The sequence below is a fragment of the Oryctolagus cuniculus genome, chromosome 17, assembly GCF_964237555.1.
Source record: "Oryctolagus cuniculus chromosome 17, mOryCun1.1, whole genome shotgun sequence".
Lineage (NCBI taxonomy): Eukaryota > Metazoa > Chordata > Mammalia > Lagomorpha > Leporidae > Oryctolagus > Oryctolagus cuniculus.
The window spans coordinates 12329074-12349974 of record NC_091448.1 but is presented as its reverse complement, the minus strand read 5'-3'; the positions used below and the strand labels follow the sequence as shown (position 1 = coordinate 12349974).

Below are 20901 nucleotides of genomic sequence, written 5' to 3'. Positions count from 1 at the left end.
AAAATATCTGAATTATACTGTTTAAATGAGTGAATTTTGTTTAAATGAGTGAATTTTATGCTCTGTGAATTCAATCACAATAAAACTTCTTTAAAAAAGGTTCTGGAGAGGGGGCCGGCACCATGGCTCACTTGGTTAATCCTCCGCCTGTGGCACCAGCATCCCATATGGGCACTGGCTTCTAGTCCCGGCTGCTCCTCTTCCAGTCCAGCTCTCTGCTGTGACCCAGGAAGGCAGTGGAGGATGGCCCAAGTACTTGGGCCCCTGCACCCACATGGGAGATCAGGAAGAGGCACCTGGCTCCTGGCTTTGGATTGGCGCAGTGCGCCAGCTGTAGCAGCCATCTGGGGAGTGAACCAGCGGAAGGAAGAATTTTCTCTCTCTCTCTCTCTCTCTCTCTCTCACTGTCTGTAACTCTGCCTGCCAAATAATAATAATAAAAAAGGTTCTGGAGGTAGACACTTAGCCCAGTGCGTAAGAAGCCTGTGTCCCACATTGATTCCTGGATCTAGCTCCCGACTCCAGCTTTAGGCTGATGGAGACCCTGGGAGGCAGCGGTGATAGCCCAAGTAATTGGGTTCCTATACCTGGATTTTGTCCCTGGCTCCCAGCTTTGTCCTTGGCTTAGTCCCAGCCACTGCAGGCAATTGGGGATGAATCTGTAAATCGATGGAAGCTCTATCTCTTTGTCTTTCTGCCTTTCAAATAAAAAAATCAATTAAAAAAAGACTACTAATGTCAATGTTTTTGATTGACTGAGATGAAAAGTATCTTCTTGCTCTCATATTTACAATTAGTTTATTATGATAGTATATTTTTATAAGTTGTCTTTTTGTGAATTACCTTATACTTTTTCATATTTTGTTTGAATTGTTTGTTTTCATCCTGAGGACCTTCTGAGTCTCCTATGTGTGTGCAGGGGCCCAAGTACTTGGGCCATCTTCTGCTGCTTTCTCAGGCTGGCACAGTAGCAGGGAGCTGGATTGGAAGTGGAGCAGCTGGGACTTGAACTGGCATGCATATGGGACACTGGCACCACAGGTGGCAGCTTTACCTGCCACAGCCACAGCCCCTAAAATCGTATTTTTATATTTAAGCTTCAGTTTCATTTTACATACTTTTTTGCTATCAGTAATCTAGGTTAGTCAATTCTCAATGGTGTAAAATTAAAATTTAAGACAATGAAATGCAATGTCAAAGAATGTAGTAGATGTGGAGAGAATTGAGTGATAAGGAATTTTGTACATATTACAGGTATGCTCTGGTCATGAAGTATTTCACAAAGTGCTTGATTATGTTGAAGGTTTTTAATCCTTTTAAATTTTTTTTAAATCTTAAAACATTTAATTAGCCTTTAGAATTGAAACTTTATAAATACAACTTGTATTTAAAATTCATAATTATATGAAAGATGTCATCAGTGTTCAATGACTAATGCAGTACTACTTTGTTAGAATGAAAGAGTTTGAGTTATTTTGTTTTGGTAGTTAAAAGTATATATGAAATATTTTAACTTTTTTTCAGATTTTCAATTCGTTTGGGGCATTATGGGAGAACATATGTTCAGTGACAGTGATCCTTTATTTTAACTTTGGCCTATCATTCACAAACATTCTTGGACTTGTTTGTCTTTGTAATTATGAACACATTTCCTATGATAGCCACATCACAGAATTGTGTGTCAAAGAACATCATCAAGCCGTGGGGCTTTTTTTAGTAAGCTGAAAAAAGGTCTCTGACTTGGATTAAGACATTTGGAAAACTGTTGTCCCTGAAAATGAAAGAAGACGGCAACACACAAAGAAGAGATCCATTTTCAGAGCAGTCTTCAATTTTCAGAGAACAGACGTAGAAGCTGCTCTTTCTGTGAAGTAAAACAGAAATTTCCTTTGAACTTTTCCTACACCCATGTTGGCTGCTTCCTCCTGTTCCCTAAAATGGAACGCTGCTTCTCTCTTACATGTCATGCCAGTTAGGCCTTTTTACCCTGATAGATCTGCTTGTTAAATGTAGAATTTAAATAAATAAATGATAAAGAAATCTAGTTATTGATACAATACATGAAAGAACTAGTATTTTAAAACTTTTCTTATGAAACACAGCCCTTGGATATACATGTTGCAAAATTTAATAAGTAATTACACAAAGAAATGCCATTGTAAATGCTACCCAGGCCAAGATTAGATCATTGCCCATGCCCCAGAAGCCTGCTACGTGAGTCATCCCGATCAACTCTCTTCTGTCTTCCGTCAGAGTAACTATCCTGATTTTTCTGTTGGTAACTTCAGTCTTCTGTTTCTAAAGTTAATTCCATCATCAGTATCCACAGTCCTTAAAAAGGAGAATATTTGATCAGATTTTGAACTTTGTTTAAGCAGAGCGTTCCATAGAAAGCAGTGCAAATGAACTTACTACAGCTCCGAGGCACAAAGTGGACAAGTGCCTCCAGGATACTATTGATCAAGAGAACAAGACACCAGAATGTGTAAAGTTCAGTTCTGTTTATTTGGCAATCTTTCTGGAAGGCCTTGTCTTCTTCATTGCCACACAGTGGCAGGAAAAAATAGCTGATTTTATTCAAGAATGTTCTTTATGAAGCAAGTAGTAAAACTTGCTAATTTTATTAATTCTTATACCTCAAATATATATCATTGTGTATCTGAGTGATGAAATGAAACTATACATGAAGAACTCAGGCTGGATATAAAAGTGCGATGACTCCCAGAGGAAAAACACTTGAGCAAATCTTTTGAGTTATGCTCTGCAATAGCTTCCTTTTGTGTACATATGGAAAACTGTTTTTATGTGAAAGAATGGCTGACTGGAAAGTGATGGTTATTCAGATTTTGACATTGGGCAGACACTTTTTCAAAAGTGAAAAAATGAACCTGACACTTCAAATAAAACTATTGATAATATTTGTTGCTTGTGTTAAAATTTTACCTTTCAATGAAAATTAGAATTTTAGAAAACTTGTATTAGTTATTATAAACTTGACAGCTCTCCAGTACTAACACTTTTCAGATGAGATTAGTGGTGATATTAACCAGTGTGAACTTTTATTATTGTATAATAAAGTTTTCAATATTTAGATATTTTTATAACTCACTGAATTTATATTTTTCAAATGAGTGATGTATGGTATTATAAAAGTATGTTTGGGTAAAAAAGCCATTTCATGTGCACAGTAGCTCAGTAGAACTTAATATGACAGAGTAGGAAAAGATTCACATTCCTTAATGCAAGTAACTTTAAAAATTTAGTCCTTGTGACTATTAGTTTCCAAAAGAAGGGTATTTACAATTATCCAAAAAGGTACCTAAATACGCCTTCCTTTCCAACTATACATGAGAAGTTACTTTTAAAGAAGTACTAATTTCAATGTTATGTAAATTCTTTGAGAAAGTAGAGGAGAGAGAATTTTGTGAGGTAGGCATAACCCTGAAATAAAAAGCAAAAAGGCCGTTACAAGATCAAGAATTATTTAATTATTTAATCCCTAAAGTAGAAATTCAGTCACAAAGTTCATTATCCATACATAAGAAAAGATTGTACAAAGTTGGTACACTTTGTACATTTTACTGGAAATAAAATAAAATTGGGTCCACATCATTCTCAAAAGACAGAAACACTTCCTGGATATACTAAGAACTCAGTCTAAAAATGCCCAAGGGGAGGCCATAGACATAGTGGCTTAGGTCATTGCTTGTGATGCTGTATCCCATATCAGTCCCTGGTTCGAGTTCTGGCTCCTCCTCCACTTCCAATCTAGCTTCCTGATAGTTAGCATCCTGGGAAGTGTCAGAAGATGGTTCAGGTAACTTGTCACCCATGTGGGAGACCCATATTGAGTTCTAGTTTCTGGCTTCTGCTTAGCCCAGCCCTGCCTGTTGTGGGCATTTAGTGAGGAGTGAACCAGCAGATGGAAAATACCTGTCTTTCAAGTAAAGTGAATAAATAAACAACTTAAAATACACAAATTTCAAGACAAAAAAAAATTGCCAGAATATCTAGGATTTGGGAGGTCATTCTAATCCCCAAACCTTTCCAAACCCATAAGTATAAAATAAATCATAGAAATATTTGACTCAAGTAAAATGAAAGACTTTGTATGGCAGAAAATATCACAAACAAGGTCTGATGGACAGTTTTATTTACCTGGAGAAACACGGTTTCTGGATATTTTGTGAAGGTGTTCCCAGAAGAACGCAGCATATGATCTGGTGAACTGTCTAGAGCGAGTGGCTTCTCAGAGTGGATGGGAATCATCCAACCCCTGGAGGGCCTGGATAGACGAAAAAGGCCAGCGTGGACTCCTTCTCTTTGCGGCAGCAGAGACGCCCATCCTCTTCTGCTGGTGAACTGCTGCTCCTGGCTCTGAGGCTTTCTCGCTCCGACTGAATCGTGCCATTGACTTTCTTGGTTCTTTAATATCCGAAGGATTGATTATAGGACCTATTGGTCTGTATAATTATGTGAACCAATTCTTATAATCTTCCCTGCTTAGTATAATTCCATACATCTCTAATCCCCAGGGATAAGATAGCAAGAAAAAGGGGCTTGTTTTTTGTGTTTTGTTTGTAAATAAGCATAATGGATACAGTTGCCATTATGAAGTTTTATAAATTATTATTTTGAGAGTAGGATACACTGGAGATATTCATCAGGAGGAATCTTAATTAGTAGCATATGATAATTTCCCCCGACTAGTAGCTAACAAAATTCTGTTTGAAAGATGATTGTAACAATTAGGTATTCTGAGTAAGTAGAGTGATGATTATTTTATGAATTACTTCTCTTGCAATTTGATGAGTGATGATTGTATGAATGTAGAAAGAAGGTATGACTAAGCAAATGCATAATTAAGTTGTTGCCTGGAAGTGACTGGGTAGTACACAGAGTTGACATCTGTAACATTTCAGGCATTTTATGCCTTACCATTTAGTTGCTACATAGGCAAAGTAAATAAAAACAAAATATATCCCAGTAATATTACAGTGGCCTCACTTCATGCCTCATTGAATGCATGTAGAGCCGTTTTTTACATCCAGATTTTTGCTTTTTTGTTCACTTTGTCATGAATTGAACAGCAATGAAAGAAGTTGTTTGGGATTTCAGAATGTGTGGATGGGGCAGGTGTTGTGCAGTGGGTTAAGTTGCTGCTTGGGACACTCACATCCCCTACCCGAGTGCTAGTTCATGTCCTGGCTACTGTGCTTTCAATATGGCTTCTTGTTAATGCACCTGGGAAGCAGAGGCTAAAGTGTTTGAGTGCCTGTCACTCACGTGGGAGACCAGGGTGGAGTTCCTGGCTCCTGACTTTAATGTGGCTCAGCCCTGGCTATTGCAGGCATTTGAAGCATTGGAAGAAAATTTTTTCTCTTTCTCTCTCTGTCTCTGTTCTGTGTCACTCTACTTTTTATTTTTTTAAAGATTTCTTTTATTTATTTGAAAGGCAGAATTACAGAGAGAGGTAGAGACAGAGAGAGAGGTCTTCCATCTGCTGGTTCACTCCTCAGATGGCCGCAACAGCCGGAGCTGTGCCGATTTGAAGCCAGGAGCCAGGAGTTTCTTCTGGGTTTCCCACGTGGGTGCAGGGGCTCAAGGACTTGGGCCATCTTCTACTGCTTTCCCAGGCCATAGCAGAGAGCTGGATTGGAAGAGAAGCAGCCGGGACTAGAGCTAGTGCCCATATAGGATGCCGGCACTTCAGGCCAGGGCTTTAACTCACTGCGCCACAGTGCTGACCCTGTCACTCTACTTTTTAAATACATAAATGCATCTTTAAAAAATGGATGGGGCTGTTTTTATGGCATAGTCAATAAGCCAACACCTGTGATGATGATGCTGGCGTCCTATATGTGTGCTGGTCTGAGTCCCAGCTGCTCCACTTCCAATCTATCTCCCTGCTAATGCATCTGGGAAAGTGTGGAGGATGGCCCAAGTGTTTGGGCCCCTGCGCTGACCTGGGACACCTGGAAGAAGCTCCAGGCTGCTGGCTTTGGCCTGGCCCAGCCTGGCCGTCGCAGCCATTTGGGGATTGAACCAGCAGATGGAAGATCTCTCTCTGTCTCTGACTCTCCCTCTCTCTCTAACTCTGCCTTTCAAATAAATAAAATAAATCTTTTTTAAAAATGTGTAAACTAATACATTCCTTTTCTTAACTCATTAGTGAGTTAGTGTCATTAATGATTATTGTATTTTCCTGCTAACATCAGTATCAAGTGTTAAGCAAAATTCACATATGTAAAACTGCTGATAGTAAAAAGTAACCTTTTGATTAAGAAATGTGCTCTTTTGCAGAAGTGAATATTAAGTTGCAGAGGAAATAGAACATTGGAAATATTCCTTAAAAAACTCATAGTTCAAAGTTTGTTAATATTCAGTTGAGTAAACTGAACAAATGACATTGTTAATGCCTTAAAATTTAGCATGCAAGTAGGGATATATTTACACCCAAACAGATACTTTTCAACTATATAACTAAGCACTTTCGTCAGTTTGATTCATTTGGTGGGAATGTCCAACGTCAGAGCTTTTCTTTGAAGTAGATACTTCAGAGAAAATGGGACCCAATGGAATTTGTAAATAAGTTTTTGTAAGTTCTAAGCGGAAATTTCAGATTTTCTTTTAAGTAACTGGTGGGAATGCCCTCTAGAAAGTGAAGTCGTCCAGTTTCAGTTCCTTTGCTTTTGCAGTAGGTTGTCTATGGGATGGCTCAGCCCACACTCATTACTGTGACGGTAGCCTGGTGTGTCTCGGACTCTACCTTGTTTTGCAGCTGGGTTGTGTGTCCTGGATGTAGTTCAGTCATTGTCAGAGGAGATCTCCTGCTCATGTCAAGTGAGGTCAGGCATTCCTCTTTGCATTTATCCCAGCTGAGTGTCATCATAAAGTATTGTCATGGGGTCAGATGGCCTAGAGGGATAATTCAGTTCCCTACTAGCCTCTTTAACATGAGGAGATGAATAGGTGAGAGTAGTAGAACAATGCCGGACTCTAGTGATGGAATAGGGAGCACTCATTTTCCTTCTGCTCTGTTTTCAGAAGATCCTCTCTGCTTCTGCTCCTTGGTGGCCAACTGTGCTTTGCCTCACATTAAAGATTCAGTAACATAGGCTTTTATCTATTTGTGTATTTTGTTTTAAAACAATTTTAACATATATGCGCACACACATATACAAACATTATGACAAAATCCCCTAAAATTTATATTTCAATTTCAGGTAGGAAACAAAGAAAAAAAGTATACTGTAGATCCGCTAGCTCTAAGGCAATATAGACTGTTGTTAAGTTTTTGCGAAAGAAGAAACTGCTTTTGGCTGGGGAGCTTGAGGAGCCCTTCATGAAAGAAGTGACGTTTGGGCCAGAGGTTGGGTGTTGGTAGAGACTTGAGTGTGTATTCAGCTGGAGCTCATAGACCACTGGGCTGTGCATTCAGGGAAAAGGAGGAGAGAGCTCTAAAATGTATAATTCTGTCAACAAGACAGAGGGAACCAATTACGTTTTGACAGAAGTGACACGTCCGGCTGCGCTTTAGGAAAGTAAAGAAGACTGTAAGGTAAAGGGGTGGAAGACTGGAGGTGCAGTGAGAGTGAGAGGAGGATTAAGGAGGAACTCTAGGTACTAGCTTGGTAACGTTGCAGGGCTGGAAGTGAGGCGCCACGTGTGAGACTGAACCTGGTGACTCATTGGATGTTGAGGGTAAGCGAAGAGGAGGAGTCAGATGAAGACTTGGGTGCTATTTTTCTGATTGTTGAGCTCGTACTGGCGGGACATCCAACTGGAGCTGCCAGGGAGGTGGTTGGAATCTTAGGACAAGCGCGAAGGCTGGAGATGGAGAATCGTGCTTCATTTACTGGGGAGGTTCGAGTTTAATCCAGGAAGGAACACCCGAGGCAGCTGTTCACATGCGGTGAAACTGAAAGGAGCCAAGAGCCACCATAAAAAAATGGGGCTCCTGAGACAAACCGTTCCAGAGACGGCCTTGGGAAATGGGGAGTAAACCGGTTCACAGAGAAAGCAGTCAGCTACTAACCAGAGATACACAGAACACCTGCCTTGTAGATAAGCCCCTTCCCTACGCTTGCTCAAGGTTAACAAAGAAAGCTGCAAGGCACGTAGCAACCTATTCCTCTCTCCTAGAGACCCCCTCCCCTAATGTATCCCTTTGACCTAGTACTTTTCCACCGACATTACCACTTTAGACTGCCATACAAGGCCCGCTACTGAAAATTATCCAATGAACTTACGCCAGCCTATAATATGTTAATTTTGTGGTTTTGCCCTTTAAAAGCTGTGTGAGATAGCTGCTCGGGGCTCCTCTCACTTGCTTGCTGCTTGCAGCAGTAGGGGGCCCATTTGTACAAATGAAATAAAATTACCTCCTGTTCTATTGCATCGTCTGGTCCGGAGTCTGTGTTTCTGGGGTCGTCACAAGAGGACACCGCTTTTGGGGTCCTACAAAACTGCCTGGAGGACTCGATCCAGAGTGACTCCCTTGAGGGACTGGAAGAACCGGACCATGCAGAGGAGCGGGAGAAACGTTCCCCAAGTGGGAGAGCCCAGAGCAGCACTCTGTTGCAGCAGCCACAGTGCAAGCTGGTGGAGAGAAGGACGGAGTCTGCCCTCAGATTTGGTGATCAGAGAACCTTTGCATAAGAGCTGAAAATGACATCAGAGTGACTTTTGAGAGCACAGTTGTAACACAGGCTCAAAGGCAAATTCTGAAGGGAACGAGAAAAGTACAAGCAGAAGGAATAGAATACTTTGAAAGTTCATTTGTTAAAAGTTAGAAAAAGAATGATATTTTATAAAATATCACATATTAAGCTCACATATTTAAATAGCAAACTCTTCCAGGAAACCCCTAATTGAGATTTTTATAAAGTCTTAAGTAAATACCAGTTAAATGAAGTGTAGCCTCAAACAATGGGTCTGGAAATGTTAGAAGCACTTAATTAGCTAATAATAATAAAAAGGAAACAAAATTGAACTACTCCGATTTAGCAGGAAGTAACTGATTATGCATTGTGTGCCTGTCCTCTACTTCCTCCCCCGTTACGCCAGGTTTCCTGTCCCAGGAAACATTATTTATTGGAGACTTAAGATAATTTATTTAGAAAGTTTATCTAATTTTCTTTTTTGTTTTAAATATTTGCTTGTTTGTTTATTTGAATGGCAGAGTGACAGAGAGAGGGAGACACAGTGAGATCTTCCATCCACTGGTTCACTCCTCAAATACCCATAACAGAAGTCAGGAGCCTGGGAGTCCACCCAGGTCTCCCATGTGGGTGACAGGGACTCAAATACTTGGTCCATATCCTGTTGCCTCCCCAGGTGTGTCTGTAGGAAGCTTGATCAGAACCAGTACTCCGGAATAGGACGTGTGCATCCAAGCTGTGGCTTAACCTGCTGTGACAGAATGGCTGCCTCTATGTTCTTTTTGTTGTTTGAGTTCAGTTTAAATTTGTGTTGAAATATTTCAGATAGGTGAATCCTGTATTCACCATGAAGAAATGATAATAATTTAAGGTGGCAGATGTGCCAGTTACCCTGAGTTGATCATTGTGCAGTATATACATAATAAAAACATCACATTGTACCTCATAAAGGTGTACACATATTATGTCAATTAGAAAAATAAAAGTAAAATCAAACAGGTGAACACTGATTTTCAGCAGTATACAGCTCTAGTTCATTAGCTGACACAAACTCCTGAGTATGAATGAATCTAGGCTTTATGCCTTCCTGGCTGTGTGGGCCTGAGTAGCTACATCTGTGCCTTCTATAAGCACCTATTGCAAAAGATTGTTGTCGGGATTATAAGAAATAATGCCTGGAAATTGCTAAAGACATTACTTTGCATGTAATATTTAACCAACCAAATATTGTTTTCTGCAATTTTTAAAAATTAACATGTATTTTCATTTTAATTAAAAGGCAAGGGAGGGAGAGAGAGATAGATACTGAGTTGTTAATTGATTTCATCCACTGTTTCACTCTCCAAGAGCCAGGACTCAGCTAGACTGAAGCCAGGAGCCTAGAACCCAGAACTCAGTGTCCACCTCCCAGTGGGCATTGGGGACCCAAGGACTCGCTTCATTTTCTGCAGCTTCCGAGTGTGCATGTTAGCAGGAAGCTGGATCTGTAGAACAGGGTCTTGAACTGGGCCCCCCCCAATATGGGTGCATGCGTCTCTACACAGTTTTAACCATTGTGCCAAACGCCCAGGCCTTTCACAATTTCTTTTTCATCCCACTCCCTGCCACTGTTGCTGTTATTTTGGCTGCTGCAAGATTTGAAGGTTGGGAAGATAGGCAAAGAGAATCAATTTATGAAATTGCTTAGAAAAGGAGCAAAGGAAGTATAAGTGGACTGTGCATTATTTTTTGTCTAGCTTCTTTTGCTCAGCATAATGTATTCGAGATTTTCCCTGTTGTGTGCCATTATCAATTCTTTTGTTGTGATGTAATGCTCCATTGTACAGATATACCATAATTTGCTTATCCATTAATGTGTCAATCAGCATTTAGTTTGTTTTCAGGTTTAGCCATTAAAGATGAAACTGCCAAGGGTTGGCATTGTGATTTAACCCACCACCTCCAATGCCAACATCCCATATGGGTGCCTGTTTGAGTCCTGGCTGCTCTGCTTCCAATCCAGCTCCCAGCTAATGCATCTGGGAGAGCAGTGGAAGATGGCCCAAATACTCGGGCCTCTGCACCCACATGGGAGACCTGGATGGATTTCTGAGCTCCTGGCTTCCGCCTGGCCCAGCCCTGGCCATTGCATTTGAGGAGTGAACCAATATGTGGAGGATCTCTCTGTCTGTCTCTCCCTCTCTCTTTCTCTAACTCTGCCTTTCAAATAAATAAATCTTAAAGAAAAAAGGACTAAAACTACTATGAAAATTGCAATTTTTTTGTTGACTTATTTTTCATTTCTCTTGGGAGAGCTCTGGAAGTGGTTTTACTATTTTCGCCTGCTATCAGCCTTGTGTGTGTTTAAGTTGCTTTGTGCCTTCACCAGTACTTGGTATCACAGTTAAAAAATGATCTTAGCCATTGCGTTGATGTGAAGTAGCATCTCATTGTATTTTCGATAAGTACTTGATTTTTAAAAAAGAAGTATGAGGTTTCCAGAAAAAAAATGAGCACAAAGTACAGGGGAGGTCCGTGTAACTCACCCTGCCTCCGCTCCCCCACCCCATCCTGTTTCCTGCATTGTGAGCTTCACACGTTAGTGTGTGGTGTTTGTCACAACTGGTGAATTAATACCGATATATTGTTTTCAACTAAAATTCATAGTTTAAGGCTTCATCTTGTGTTGGGAGTTTTGACAAAGACGTGTTTATGTAGCCACCGCCGTGAGAGCATCCTTCAGAACGGAAGTCCTCAGTGGTCCCTGTGTGCACACCTCTCTGCCTCCTCTGAGCTTCTGGGAGTCACCATCTAATCGCTGTCCCTGACTTATGTTATGTTGCCGTTTTTTCAGACTGACTTTTCCCCTCAGCAATATGCATTTAATTTAAGGTTCCTGCATCTCTTTGTGGCTTGATCTGATGGTGTTTTAGTTTGTGTTTCCTAATTGACTAATTGTGCTGAGTGAACATCTTTGCATGTGCTTACTGGCCGTTTCTGTATCTTTTTATGTTAAGCATTTGAGTATTTTGCAAAATGTTTTAAAATAAATTGTCAACTAATTATGGAGTTGTAGGAGTTCTTTTTACACTTAGTATATAAATTATATTTTCTGTTCAGTATGCTATTAGGTACAAACATATTTAGGATTACTTTATCATTATGAAATTGTGATAAGCATTCTTTTTCTAAAATTGTGTATCCTTTTGTGTCCTTTAATTTTCAACACATTTGTACCTTTACATCTAAAATATATCACTTGTAGACAACATACCGTGGGGTCATTTGAAAAAAAAATTTAGTTTAACTTGTCTTTTATTTGCAGTGTTTAGTCCATTTAAACTAAGGGTAATTTTTTTTTTTTTACTATTATGTTTGTGTTTAAGTCTACATTCTTTCTGTTTTTATTACCTCTTTCCATTAGTACCCTCTTTTTTTTTTTCCATTCCTCTCTGGCTCCTTTTAGGTTAATTTTTTTATTCCATTTTACTTTTTCTTTTGACTTCTATGCTATATTTCCTTTTATATAATTTGCTTAATGTATGTTGTAGGACTAAAGATAATTCATCCTAACTTATCAGTGTTTATATTTAGTGTCAATATTGTACTCTATTAAAAAGATTTATGTATTTGAAAAGCAGAGTTACAGAGAGTAAGGGAGAAACAGATCTTCTGTCCACTGGTTCACTCCCCAAATGGCCACAGAGGCTTGGACTGTGCCAGGCCGAAGCCCGGATCCTGGAGCTGCATCTGGATCTCCCAGGTGGGTGGCAGGGGCCATGAACTCTGGCGGTCTTCTGCTGCTTTCCCAGGTGCATTAGCAAGGAGCTGGATTAGGAGTGGAGCAGCTGGGACTGCACAGGTGCTCATATGGGGTTCAGCTGTGGCTTAACCCTCTGGGGCACAGTGGTGTCCCCACTATTATTGTACTCTTTACACTGAACTTTTTTCACTTTCCAAATTCCAATTAAAAAATTAACAATTTGGGAATAGGCATTTAGCATGTTGGTGAAGATGCTCATGTCCCACACTGGAGTATGTGAGTTCAAGTTTGTGCTAATGCAGCCCCCTGGGGTGCAGCAGCCATGGCTCAAGTGATTGAGTACTTGCCACTGACATGGGAGGCCTGGACTGAGTTCCTGGCTCCCAGCCTTGACCCCATCCAGGGGCTCTTTTTACCATTTGGGAAGTGAACCAGTGGGTGGCAACTCTGTTTTTTTTCTGTCTCCCTGCCTCCCAACCTCTCAAATAAATAATAACATTTAGTATAATACAATTTAATTTCATCTTCACATGTGTTACTGTGTTCATAAGGCTTCATATATTATAAACTCTTATCTTTGTACCGTGCATTATTTAAATAGTTATTTGTCCCTTGAGGAAATTATGAGAGGATAAAAATGGTCATTTGCATTTCTCCTTATTGACTATTTCTGATACTCTTCATTCCTTTCTGAGTTTCCATCTGATAGAATTTTTCCTCATCCTTGAAAACATCTTTTAGTATTTGTTTGAGTGTGGTTCTGCTGACGGTAGATGTCAGTTTTTCTTTTATCTGAATTTTTTCTTCTTTCAGCACATCTAAGATATTCCTTTTCCCTTTGGTCTCCATTGTTCTGATGGCGAATAAGCAGGCATTCTTATTATTGTTCCGCTGTATGTAATGTCTTTTTCCCTCCGACTGCCTTTAAGACTTTCTTATTATCCTTGGTTTTAGAAGTTGGAACTCTGATATTTCCAAGTCGTGCTTTTTGATTTTTGACTTTTTTTTTTAACTTATCCTGCATAATGTTCACTGAACATCTTTTTCTCTAAGTCAGAATCTTTTATTGAACTTGGGAAAGTTTGGGCCTTTATTTTAGTTTTTTTCTTTCCCTGCTCATGTTGTCTTCTGTAGATATTCCAGTTACATGTATGTTAGACTCTGTGATTCATTCTTTAGCTTCCAGTAGTGTTGTTTACTTTTTTCTAATTTTTCACTGGTTTCCTCTCTCAGGTGATTGAGTTAGATAATTTCTTCTGGTCTGTCCTCAAATATACGGTCCTTTTTATTTTTTTTATTTTTTTTTTTGACAGGCAGAGTGGACAGTGAGAGAGAGAGACAGAGAGAAAGGTCTTCCTTTGCCGTTGGTTCACCCTCCAATGGCCGCCGCGGCCGGCGCACCGCGCTGATCCGATGGCAGGAGCCAGGAGCTGGGTGCTTCTCCTGGTCTCCCATGGGGTGCAGGGCCCAAGCACCTGGGCCATCCTCCACTGCACTCCCGGGCCACAGCAGAGAGCTGGCCTGGAAGAGGGGCAACCGGGACAGAATCCAGTGCCCCGACCGGGACTAGAACCCGGTGTGCCGGCGCCGCTAGGCGGAGGATTAGCCTAGTGAGCCGCGGCGCCAGCTCAGTCCTTTCTTTTTAAAGATTTATTTTATTTCTTTGATAGACAAGAGTGGCAGAATGACACACACACACACAGAGATGGAGAGATAGTGACAAAGAGCTCTTGTGTCTACTTGTTCACTGACCATCTGGCCACAACAGCCAGGGCTGGGGCAGGCTAAAGTCGGGAACCTAGAATTCCATCTGGGTCTCCCACAGGGGCTGCAGGGGTCCAAGCACTTGGGCCATCTTCTGTGGCTTTCCCAGGCGCTTTAACAGGGAGCTGGATCGGAAGTGGAGTGGCTGGGACTCAAACTGGTGCCCATATGGGATGCGAGTGTCACAGGCGGCAGCTTCAACCACTGACCCACGATGCCAGCCCACACCCTTTCTTCTATCTCAGATCTGTTAAGCTTATCTAGTGGATTTTTTTCCTTTAGATTATTAAACTTTTCAGTTCTGGAATTTTCATTTTTTATAATAATTTCTGCTTCCCTATTGAAATTTCTGTTCTCTCAATAAAACAATATTTTCCCTCATATGAATATATTTTTCTTTAGTTCTTTGAAGCTCTTTATATTAACTACTTTAAAGTCTTGTATGTTAAATAGGGTCAGCTTGGATCTTAGTAACTCCTTTTATCTTTTTGTGCTGATCACAAATTGTTTTTCCTTTTATATGTGCATGTTGATTAATTTTTTGTGAAGAATATTGTGGATGACATACTGGAGATTAGATTCTGTTACTCTCCTACATGGTATATTGAGGGATTTGTTTTGGTCTTTTGCTTTTCTAGACTTCGTTTTCCATTCTGTTAAGGCAGCTCTGTGGAAAGCCCAAGATACTACTTAGCCCCCTCCAGCATGGAGGGACTCAATCTACAAAGTATTTCTCTGAAGATCTTATGTATGCTTGCTTTTAGTCTTTGCTAGGGAGGTTTAGAGTAGACCCAGGGTGTGGCCTTTGTGTAGGAATTAGCTGGATGCCCAGGTGTTTGCACATTGTTGGGAAGCTGTGTCCGCTGTGGCTGGGCAGGGCCTTTAGTGTGTCCCATCATTGTTTAATCTTTAGTATTTGATGTATTTTCTACCTAGTGACAATCATGTTTTGTTATTCATCCAATGCTTGCATTTCCCACTCCATCAGTCCGTGGTTAAGGACTGGCAGAGGATTCTACTGGAAACATGATACCTCTCTAGTACTTAAGATTCAGCCTCTTTAATCTGAACTCTGACCTCTGCCTCTAAGCTTAGCAGACCTGTGATGCTCTTATGGACTCCAGTTTTTATATCCGGGCAGAGAGCCTAAACTAGAGTGGGCCTCAGGTTATGAGGAACACAGTAATGCACTGTCCAGTCCCTAAGAACAGTTACCTCATAGAGTTTATTCCTCTTGATGAGTTGTTAACAGTGGGAGATTAGTTTAGTGGTAACTAGCTAAGTGACTTCACCATACCGCAAGTGGTTGGTTCTCCATGGTTCCTACATTTGAAATTGATAGTATGTATTCTGATCTCAGGAGAAGAGCATTTCACATGATTTATAATTTGATTTTGATCTTTTGTGTTAAACAGTGAAGTTTACTGTCTTTTATATATGTGTGTGTGTTACTGATGTACACAGACAAATCTGAGTTTTTATATCTAAATCTTGTATCTGTATGTTATCTTTATTATATTAATGAGATTATTTTCTGTGTTCTAATGCTGATGGCGCATCACTAACCACGCCCTGCGGTGCAGGCAAACAGGGAGCTGCACTGCAGCGTCAAGGTCAGAGCTTGCAGAGAAGAGGTATTCTTGTATGGTTTTAAGGATGGCAGTGGAGATGCTTTCTTTTTAACATTACCCTTTTTAATAACTTGGAGTTTGCTTTTTAAACAAATTTACTAATATAATGCAAAGAAAAAGGATGCAGTATTACTTTAGTGACTTTTTGTCAAAATGTAATAAATCTGATTATTTGCAAACATCAGGCAAATCCAAGTTGAGAGACATTGGGTAGCTGGCTTTAGTCTTCCAAAATGCCAAGGCCAAGGAAAACCAGGAGATGCTGGCCAGATGGCAGAGAGAGAGTTATCTGAGGACTGAAGGCAGCGGGGAAATAAACCACTGTACATGATGTGGCCGTGACAAGTTACAGTGTTTGAATATAAATTGTGCATTAGATAATGTTACTATGTTAATAGTACAGTTCCTGATTTTGATAACTGTGCTGTGGTTATGAAAGTGTTATTGTTCTAAGGAAATACACGCTACAGTTTTCAGGTATTTTGAGGCTCGATGTTTCTAACTTATAATGATTCAGAAACTAATATTCAGGTTTTTCTCTCCCTCTCTCTGTTCATGTATATATGTATGTCGATATAGCTACAAAATGATAAAACACAAGGCCAACATGTGAACAATTGGTATATTGGGTAAAAGGTATACAGGAGTTCCTTGTGGTACTATTACAGCTTTTCTTTAAGTTTGATATTATATCAAAGTAAAAGTAAGAAGTTATAACCGGAAAAATAGAATTTAGAAAAATATTTTTGATTGTAAGCACAGAGACCTGGACACTACCTAAAATAAAGAGGACACAGAAATCCTTTTGAATTCGAGTAAGCCCAGTACCATCCAGACCTTTGGAGCCTGAGGTTGCTTCTTCTGTGTTTCAGATGCTGTGTGCTTTCTAAGACTGCTGTTGCATATTCGCTTTACTTTCTTCTGTGTACTGCAGTCACCTGCTTGGTCAGATCACTGCTCTCTGGAATTTGGGGTTGGTCCCAGAAGCAGTTAACTTCCTGTCTTAGTTCAGAGGAGAGGGGCGTGGGGAGAGAGAATGAATGAATGAATATGATTATTTGTATGATTATTTACTAGCTAATGGATTGCTGAAGTGTGTGTCAGATTTTTATTCCTAATTTGGTCAATACAGGTTGAGGTAGGGCAGGTAGGGGTTGTGGGTTTAGGTGTGGTGGAACAGTTATACAGTATAGATGCCTGCCTCTTAGAAGCTGAGGCTGTGATAAATTCTCTAGGTGGAATTATGGAAAGATCCGTAGTAAATTACATCCCCTATACCTGGCCAAATTGGAATAATGCTTTTTTGGATTTAATCCTTTTTTAAAAAAACCTCTGTAATGCTTCTGTCAATGATCTTCACCTGGAATTAGGTCACCCGTCCCCATTTCTGCAGAATTGAGAATTACATGATACAGAGGCAAGAGAATAGACACATTCAGAATTTACTTTTTGCGTAGTAAATGGAGAATTCTCTCCTTCTCCACTGTTTATAAACTGTAAAAGTCATGAACTATATGATCTTAACTTTTGTTTTTAAGGTTTTAAAGTTTCATCTTGATATGTTGATTTGATAATGCACAAGCTTGTTAAGTTTATATTATTTGTTTTGTCTTTGAATCAGTAATTGACAATATAAAGTGAATTTCCAAAAAATTTTTAAGAAAATATTTTGACAATCATTTTCTAAAATTAAAAAAGATTCTTGAAGGTTGTAGACTGCTGACTTTGTGCCATGAATTGTATAATTTAAGGAGGGTCATTTAAATTATTTCATTGAATATAATTTTCATAATCCATTGAGGTAAAGGTAATTTTCCATAATTAGCAAAAGAAGAAATACGTTGAAGTGATGACTTGCCCAAAGTCATAACAGTTAATAGGTAGTGAAATTAGAGTTAGAAATGAGGTCAGACTCCAACATATATATTCTGTTAAAACAATCAAGTGGCCAAACACTCTCACATTGGAGACAATCAATTTTATGTTGTTCTTCTTAAAGCTTGTCAGTTCTGCTCTTTTAATTCTGGGATGCAGTCTTCATCGCCAACAAGCACAGGTTACGTTTTTTACTGGCCTTGTGAGAACACTGCTGTGTGTGGTTTTGCTTTGGGAAAGGTAGGAGTGAAGGAATGCACTAGAGGAGATGACATCACTGCTTTCTGGGAGTCCAGAAGAGACAACTGGGCAGCTGTTGAAAGAAATGTGTATCTGCCAGTACTTTGCCATTCTTACTGATGTTCGTTCTGAAATTGTCATACTTAAATATATAGGTTAGTAACAATATTTTTAAATGAATACATACATAGTTGTGAACCAAAAAATGGCTTGAAGACACAAAAATGAAAAATACTAAAACACTGTGTGGATTTGAATGTGAAAGCAAAATCTGACTATGAAATGGCCTTAAAAGTTCTCTGAGTGGGCGGAAAAGGGGGTAGGGGTAACTCATGACTCTGTCTTAGTATTGTCAGTTTGGCTACCAAGTGAAATTTATTGTAAAGACTTCAAATTAGTTTGGAAGTAATCAGAAAAATGTAATCAATATATACTGGCCTAGCTGATGTAGTTGCTGGAACCCGTGGCTACAAAGTAGAAGCGGGAGATGATACTCTCTTCTATATAGGGGGGAGTTCTTTTAATTTAAGTCTCTATTTCTGCCAAAGGAAAAAGTAAATTAATAACATCTTTAAAATATTTTCCTTGAAGTTGGACATGAAAACAAAAATGATGGAAGCTAAATTTCATGAAGAAAAGCTTAAGCTGCAGCAGAAACATGATGCTGATGTTCAGAAGGTAGGATTTATGTCACTTACTCTCTTATTTACATTGAATGTTTAAAATATTCCAGGTCTGGTGAGGCTCCATGTATGCAGCCATTGGTCCACTTATTGATGTACTTCATGGTAGCTCTTGTTGCAGATGGAATTTGCAAAGGTTCATGTGCCAGCAAAAGCTGACCTTTGCCTTCATTTACCAAGCAGATGTGTGTGTTTATGATGTTACATTCGCGTCACCTTTTAGTTGTATAGCGACTGCTTTTCCAGCAGCCATCTTGTCCTTCAACCTTCTGTCATCATCTCTGAGGAAAGCTGAAACAAGACGTCAGCTGTAAATGCCAGAGTTCGTTTTCTCCTAATATTCTTTCATTTTCCTGGCAATTAAATTTTTCTTTTTAACTTAAAAAGGAACTCTTCACAACTTAGTTCTGTTTGGTCTAGATTGCATCTTTTGTAAAGCTGGCATGATGAGGAAGAATTCTTTTTTAAGCAACTCACTGGGGTTAGGGCTTCCAGTCTTTCAACCTATAACTTTATTTTCCCCCTCTCTTCTTTATTTTTATAAAGGCAACAAGTCCCATGAACTCCATATATACAGTTCTAGGAGCATATTGATAAGTCCCACTCTACCCTTGCCCCCTTCTCTCTTGCTCCCACCCCTATCCTCCTTCCTTTTATATTTTTCTTTTAATTATACTTTCAATTTACTTTATAATCACAAGCTTAATCCTCCACTAGATAAAGAATTCGACAAGTAGTAAGTAGAAAAGCCACTGTTCCTCAAGAGTATAGACAAAGGTTATAAAAAATAAAATCTCAAAATGCCAATTTTGTTCATACACATTAAATTTTTTTACTCTGTGATATCATTCTCCACAAATCAGGGATTATGTGTGGTATTTGTATTTTTGGGGCTGGCTTCTTTTTTTTTTTTTTTACAGAGTGGACAGTGAGAGGGAAAGAGAGAGAAAGGTCTTCCTTTTGCCATTGGTTCACCCTCCAGTGGCCGCTGCGGCCGGCATGCTACGGCCGGCGCACTGCTATGATCCGACGGCAGGAGCCAGGTACTTATCCTGGTCTCCCATAGAGTGCAGGGCCCAAGTACTTGGGCCATCCTCCACTGCACTCCCTGGCCACAGCACAGAGCTGGCCTGGAAGAGGGGCAACCAGGACAGAATCTGGTGCCCCAACCAGGACTAGAACCCGGTGTGCCGGCACCGCAAGGCAGAGGATTAGCCTAGTGAGCTGCAGCGCCGGCCAAGGGGCTGGCTTATTTCACTAAGCGTAATGGTCTCCAGTTACATCCATTTTGTTGTGAAAGCCAGGATTTCGTTCGTTCTTAGGACTGACGGGGATGCCATCATGTGTACATACCACAGTTTATCCAGTCGTTAGTTGATAGACAGCTGGGTTGATAGCTGTATCTCAGCTGTTGTGAATTCAGCTGCTGTAAGCATGGGGTACAGGTAACTCTTTCATAAGCTGATTTGATTTCCTTTGCATGAATTCCCAGGAGTGGAATGATCAACTCTATGATAGATCTGTTTTCAGATTTCTGAGGAATCTCCATACTGATTCCACAATGGTTGTACAAGTTTACATTCCCCATCAAGAGTATGAAAGCTATTTTCTTCTTAACTGGCACAGCAAAAAGAATCAGTTAATGGTTAACCTACGTGAAATTTAAGTTTCTGGTATATTTTAGTAATAATTAAAATTTTGGTAATCATGTCTGTGTGTTTTAAATTCGTGAAGGATGATCCAAATGGAAACTTTGTATTACTGTTTCAAAATTGAGTTTATGGTTCTGTTTCCTAGAACTAAGTGACAGAGACAGAGGCTGGTAGTTGAAGTAACAACCTTATATATCCAAGCTTTCTTGAAAGCCTGAAATATACAACTTTTCTTTGTAGCTGCCACAGCAAAAATAATAAATTTATAATTAACCTACATGGAGTTTGAATTGATACTATATTTTAGTAATAATTAAAAATTAGTGTGTGTGTGTTTTAAGTACATGACAGCTAGTCCAGATAGAAGCCTAATCCTGATACATGCCATCTCCCCACGTATCTGGGAACTCTTGTGTGTGTTAGGTGATACAAGGGCACTGGTGGGAGCACTTAGGCTTGTGCTCAGTTGGAAGATATCCTATTCCAGCACAGTGTGGTGAACTGGACTAGCCCAACATGCAAGTTTCTGATAACTTGTCTCTGCCACTTTCTGAAAGTTTTGTTTCTGATTTGTATTTTAGGGCATCATATAATTTGTTATTTCTTCTCTTTTTAAACATTGCCACATGAATATTTCTAAACACACAACAT

At 39.7% G+C, this 20901-nt stretch overlaps 1 protein-coding gene across 28 annotated transcripts in view; it reads left to right on the top strand.

The window, feature by feature from the left end:
* Window positions 1–20901, top strand: part of CEP112 (centrosomal protein 112) — a 521685-nt gene that overhangs the window by 91146 nt on the left and 409638 nt on the right. For all 28 annotated transcript variants that reach the window (XM_051825862.2, XM_070060425.1, XM_070060419.1 and 25 more), the window contains one exon: window positions 18507–18593. In XM_051825862.2, the coding sequence (XP_051681822.2) occupies window positions 18507–18593 (87 nt within the window). The remainder of the gene's footprint in view (window positions 1–18506; window positions 18594–20901) is intronic.